The following is a 6326-nucleotide window of genomic DNA, read 5'->3' on the forward strand; positions in this document are numbered from 1 at the left end:
AAAAGTAAAAATGGTTGTTGCGTGTGTTTTTTTTCTTATTTATTCATTCTTCACCTAATCATTGTTTTGATCAAATCTCCCTCTAATGAAGAATCTATAGTTTGCCACTTACCTTCGTACAATATGATTAATATCATTAGTAAAATATTTACATATATATATCCTCTTATCAGTGGATTAATTCAATTTCAGGAAACATAAATTTAAATTATTAAGTCTTATATATTATGACTAGGGCTTTACATACACATGCCCCTGAACTCAAATATAGCCAAACTTTTACTAAGAGGCCAGGTAAGGGAACTAAAAAGAGACCCCGCAGGTTTTCTATTAGTAACAATTCTAAATGTGAAAACTGGATATGGCAACTTAGTGGAGTAACACACTTAAAACAGGTTATGGAAGAATGAACAGAAAAAACGTGAATCCTGGATTCAGGATAATTTCTTGCCAATACAGCCACTGGTTTAATTAAGCCAAAGATATGGGCATCTAAGTTTTGTGAAATTGAATTAATAGAAATTAAACTACTAACTGATTTTGTGACTTTTCCCCCTGTTTTAATTCGGAGGAGAGGAAGCGAGATACAACCATGAAATAAATGCAACAACTTGAGGATGATAATAAAATTGATAATATTTATTAGAACACCCGAAAAAGAATGAACCACTAAAAACATGTTTCAACTAAACTTGCTTTGTTAAATTGAATATAAACAGTTTAAAAAAATTATGGGACCGTTTCAACTTGAAAATATTAACAAATTATACTCTTAATTATATTTACATCTTGTGGAATACATAACAATTAATACACTTTTATCTGATCGAATCTTCCTCAAACATTCTTCTAATGCAGAAAAACAACATCAAACAAAAAAAAATATTGACAATCACTTTGTATGATGGACTCATTAGACACTTGTATCATGTTTAATCAACTTCATACTGATACTATAAATATCCTTGACAGCTAACTCAAATCCAATGAATCCATTCTTTCACTTGGAGCAATCATGAGTTCTTTGAAAGAAATTATTTTATTAGTCCTCTGCCTCTTTTGGATTGGCACTACTGGGCTCCCTCGAAAAACACAAGTGTTTCGAAGACCAAAAATGCCTCGACTACCTAGATTTCCTCTTCCAATCCAATCTCGGTTCCTCTATTCCGGCACTCCCATTTCTCCCCAATTATCCTTCCATTTAGGAAATGGGGATTTCAAAGAAGTTTCCTTGAAACACTTTGATCCCTTACATCTAAGAATGATTCAATCACGAAACGGTAATTATTCAAATAAGATGCTCTGTCATTATCTTGGAAGTGTTGAGTCAGAATCCAGTGTTGCCATTGGAGTGACTGGATGTCCAGGAGAGTCTAAAGTTCAAATCACACTCGTATCAAGACGATTGACGGCTCAGTACTTGCTCAATGGTTCTTCCTCTGAAATATATCAGGTCATCCCTTCCCCATGGAAGGCAAATGCTAATCGTGAATATGCTCTAAATGAAACCCAAATTACTTGTAAAGAGATAATTGTTCAAACAATTGAAAAGAGTGCTCTCATGGCTTCATATCAATGTTCCGGTATGAATGATTGTGTAATCCCATCTCTTCATAAAATGACGGTTAAGATTGGATATGACGAGAGCCTGGAAGCAAAAGAGCCAGAAACACTTGAATGGATTTCTGGAGTCATGACTCACACCCAAACATTTTTATATGATCCCACACTTCCCACAAAGATTGAGATAGATGTCATTGGATTCCCCAAGAAATATCACGACAATGAGTGGACAGCAGAAGATTCCATAACCACAGTTGAAAAATATGCTCAAGGAGATACTGAGACGGATTTGTATGTGTTCCTATGTGCCGATTCCAACTTGTACGGAACAGTTGGAATTGCCTACGTTGGTGGTCTCTGTGATACAAATGGATATCAAGTTTCAATTAATGAGTGGAGAACAACTGAGGCTGAGACAGCAAGGTGGTAGCCCATGAAATGGGGCATAATATGGGTATGAGTCATGACTTTGATAAAGTTCATTCTGGAAATAAATGTACTGGGATCATGGACTATGGCAAAACTCCAGATACTTGGTCCTCCTGCAGTCAGGATGATTTCAAGAACCATTACTTTAGCATTACCAAATCTGGGAAGGAACATTGCTTGGAGGGTAACTTTACTAATGTTGACAAATATTAAGTGATAACAAATTAATAATCCTCGAATAATGCTTACAGTTCTTTCCAACGATTCTGGTTCGGTGTCTTCTCATTGTGATATACCATCATTTAACGGGGATGGATACTGTGACGATGAGAACAATAATGAGGCCTGTGGTTTTGATGGAGGGGATTGTTGTAACAATGATCGTGGGGATTGGGATACGTTTTGTCATGTATGTCTACCTTTTATTTATCCGATTTAAAACTTTCAAGTTTCTATGTATTTATTATGCATACCTATACTTATATTTCTAATGATGTTTTCATGTTTAGACATGCAAATGCCATGAATCGGAAGGCGGATGTGAGCATCCGGAATTTGCTGGTGATGGATACTGTGATGATGGGAACAACAATGTTGGTTGTGGATTTGATGGAGGGGACTGCTGTTCCAAATCCAATCTCAAATGGGATCATTTTTGTACAGAATGTGTTTGCCATCTTTATAAATTGGCTGTAAATTAAGATGGAATTTTGTTCACTGTAGATATTGTTTTTAAAATTGATCCATGTAAATTATTTATATTAAGGCTCTAGTGTTCATCTTATTTTATCTATTAATAAATATATACCTTTAATATTTAATAAAATGTTAAACTTTAACATTTTTGAAAATTTTGAGGGTTTTTATTGCAATGGTTTAAAATGTTATAAGAAGTTATCAATCTGATAGATTCTGCTCCTATCGTCATGAGAAGGTTAAAATAACAGTCGTCAATTCACTACTTTGGACTATATGATATACGTGTTCACTGGTGCAGGGTCGATCCTTGTTTAGGATTGTCTACACTCCATTCCAGCTCAATGTTGTCCTAATCCAGCTAAGTCCTACATATCAGTCCTAAAACTAATAAAGTTTCTACGATTACTACACTAACTTTATTTTTTATTATTTTTAATCCGTTCTAGTACTGACTGTCCTTAAGACCGAGGGTCTTAAGGACCGGTCCCAAGGACTGATAGTACTAGTTCTAACACTGGACTGTGCCTAATAAATAAGAACTGATACAGCACTAGTTTTCACTCTTTAATACATGTCGTAGTCGAATTGAGAGTCTTAGTTAGACATATTCCCTAAAAACGTAATTAGCTCTTTTTGATATTTTCTTTTAACTATGGTCGAGTTTAATGTCCCTCAATGACGAGTCAAAGTCATGTCTGAGTCTTTGAACTGCAGAAGCCGAGCCAGAAAAATACGACTCTAGTTGCACTTGAGTCCAAGTTTTCAACCCTACTGTATAAGATTTGTGAATTTGCGGAAAAAGCGGGGTGAGTTCGAGACTGTCTGCAGCACAACGGTTTTTCCAACGTTGGTGCAAATTAGCGAGATTGGTGGTGGTGTCTCCAATGTTTTTTAGAACAAACAGATTATAAACTTCGAGTGGACAAGTTTCATAACTATTTTCCGGATTACAAAGGCTCCAAACCAATGATGGAGTTTACGAGGGACCCCTACAGCTTTCAATTTGACAACTTCTTGAAGGAAGCAGAAGACATCGAATACCAATTTCTTGACCTGGTGGATAACTCAACAGAAAATGCTATGTTTTCAAGAAAAGCATGAAGGCGTTCTGGACCAATATGCATAGTTCATATCCTCCTGCTGCTGTAGTGGCTCTCACACTAACGGTTGAATTTCCCTCTACGTAAATACAGTGTACATTTTCATATTGGGGAAGTAACGCCGTGACTTATCTTCCCCGACCTATATAATAACTGGATGCTCTACCTAGATAATCAAAAGTAGACTCACCCTTCAGTTGTCGGCAGCTATTTGATGTGTACATCTATGTATATTAATATATCTATCTAGAAAAAAATTATATATAAACTTCATTTTGATCATAAGTCTTTTTATTAAGTATAATTATAATTTTGTTTTGATGACTTTTATAGAGGATATTTAAAGGCTTTTGAATCACGGATTCTTAATAAGGATTTGCATTTACAGGGACTTCTCAAAAAGATCTGTTTTGAATTGTTCCGAGATGTTGTTTGCTTCATGATTCAATCAAATTTTAGAATTTTAACGAATATTATTTTTTTTTTGTAATTTTAGAACGTGGTTATTTAAAGGTGAACATTCGAAAGTGTGTGGTTCAAGGTCCTTAAATATCTATGACTAGTCATTACATTTTTGTAATACGCAGCTGGTCATAGCGTTTTGAATGAATGTTGCCATGGTTTTTAGAACTCCTTGCATTTTTAGTCTCAAAAGTCATTTCTCTGTTTCTTTGCATATTTCTATTAGGTCTTTTGATGGAAACAAAAGACCCCCATTATATTTTCTTGCTATCAAAGAATAATCATGGCTGTCCGTTACATAGCTGTAAAGAGATTCCAAGCACTCAGAACATACTAAATGCTTCGAGACTGATTTGATAACATATCCATCAATATAAGCAACAAAATATTCTTTAAATTGAGAAAGGATTGATACGAAAAGAGGCACATCGCAGTAGTCATGGTCACTAATTAGTAAATGTTTTTCCTCTATGCCATACTTCTTTATCAATGACAAATCTTCATCATCAAGGAATTGGATAACTTCTGAGGGTTTCCTCTTGTTCTTTGAGGTAGTGAAGAGCGCCACTGTATCATTTAGCCTTCTGCAATTACTGCCGCTGTCAGAGACATGATGTCTAACTATTAGCCGCTTATAAATGGAGGAAAATATGGGACTTATTGGATTATTATTGCTTCCCAAATGAAACCGTATGGCACAAAAGAATAACTCTATACGATCCTCTAAAAGAGTTAAAAGTTGGAGCAATACTAGAGTAGAATTCACATAAACTAGGTAATATGTATAAATATATACCTAAGATAGTTTGTAAGTTAGAAGATACTTCATCCTTTAAGATTTAACTAGAGAGTCAAATATGTCGCAAATTGAAGTAATTGATGCCATGAATCCAACAAAAGCAGTTCTTTGACGCGTTTTGACCAAAGGTTTACCAAATTCATCCTTCAATTCAGAAATAAATAAAAACATATCTTGAACGATTGGTTTCCAATAGTCTTCATTTCCAATTATCAATTTTTTTGTAAGTACTTCCATTCAACTCTTCTACCGTCTTTATCCACCATAACTTTGAGAGATGCAAATGTATTAGTAGCGTAAATACTTTTTGGCGGTGATGACTGGGGTGAAAGAAATAGGTCTGAAATCTCTCTCCTGGTTCCAAATTAACTCCCAATTATTTCAACATTGCTTTTTGACTACTAAGCCCGTCAAAAATTAAAGAAGTCACTTTTATATATTAATAGAATGGAGTCTTCTAAGACATTCTTTTAAAGATTGGCTTTTTTGGACCCAGTCAAACTATGAATGAAAAAATGAGTCACCCGAACTTTCCAATTCGAGTTTAAAGAAACAACCATGAATAAAAGAACCTCAGTGGCCGGCATAGTTTCACAAATTTCTTCCTCGTTACGCCCCATGTTGACATATCCATTAAAGCCTTTCCAATTCGATTGATTTTTTTTCAATATTGACATTTCATCTAAGGTCAAATTAACAAGAATTTATCTACAAAAGATTTTTAAGTGCGTCCGACATTATTTCAAGAATGGATGTCGCTTCTTCTGACATCCATCTCTTGGACTTCAATTCATTGACGACGTCAACTAAGGTTGATAACTTCTTACCTAGCTTATTTTTTTTCATCTGGACTTATGTGATCTCGATGAAAGGTAGGAAATCATATCTCCTTGCCATTGGAGTTTCTTCTAGATGTTTTGAGCTGATGAAAGACAATAGGGATGATCCAAATCTACATCATTTTGAGCTCAGAGAAACCTAATATCTAGCGCAGGCTCAGGAGACGTTTTCACTACTTTGAGGGACGAGGAATGTCCCTCCATGTGGGACTTGCGTATTAAATTGGTTCTAGCTACATCTTCTTGAAGATGAGGTGGAAATGCTTTGAATATCGTAGGCACAGTGTTTTCTCTTAAAACATCCAAAGTTCTATTAAAACACTCAGGATCAAAATGTTGGGAACAAATCCTTTAATGCTCCTTTGGAGTGGAGTAAATTTCTTCAACTTGAGGTTCCTTACCCATAACCAACACCTCGAGACTTTTATTTAAGTC

The 6326-nt window shown here is 35.1% G+C and overlaps 1 protein-coding gene across 2 annotated transcripts; it reads left to right on the plus strand.

Annotated features, from left to right (window-relative positions):
* The first annotated feature begins 1015 nt into the window (after positions 1-1015).
* LOC121122620 (uncharacterized) lies at positions 1016-2874 on the plus strand. 2 transcript variants are annotated; one of them, XR_011781061.1, is made up of 3 exons: positions 1016-2176; positions 2244-2401; positions 2502-2874. XR_011781061.1 is itself a non-coding variant. In XM_040717659.2 (3 exons), exons 1-3 carry the CDS (start codon positions 2002-2004, stop codon positions 2691-2693), a joined length of 525 nt encoding a protein of 174 aa, XP_040573593.1. In that variant the 3' UTR covers positions 2694-2874. The 2 variants fall into 2 exon arrangements, 1 of the variants encoding a protein (XP_040573593.1); XM_040717659.2 differs by having other exon boundaries at positions 2002-2176.
* Positions 2875-6326: the final 3452 nt, after the last annotated feature.

The sequence above is a fragment of the Lepeophtheirus salmonis genome, chromosome 1, assembly GCF_016086655.4.
Source record: "Lepeophtheirus salmonis chromosome 1, UVic_Lsal_1.4, whole genome shotgun sequence".
Taxonomy (NCBI): domain Eukaryota; kingdom Metazoa; phylum Arthropoda; class Copepoda; order Siphonostomatoida; family Caligidae; genus Lepeophtheirus; species Lepeophtheirus salmonis.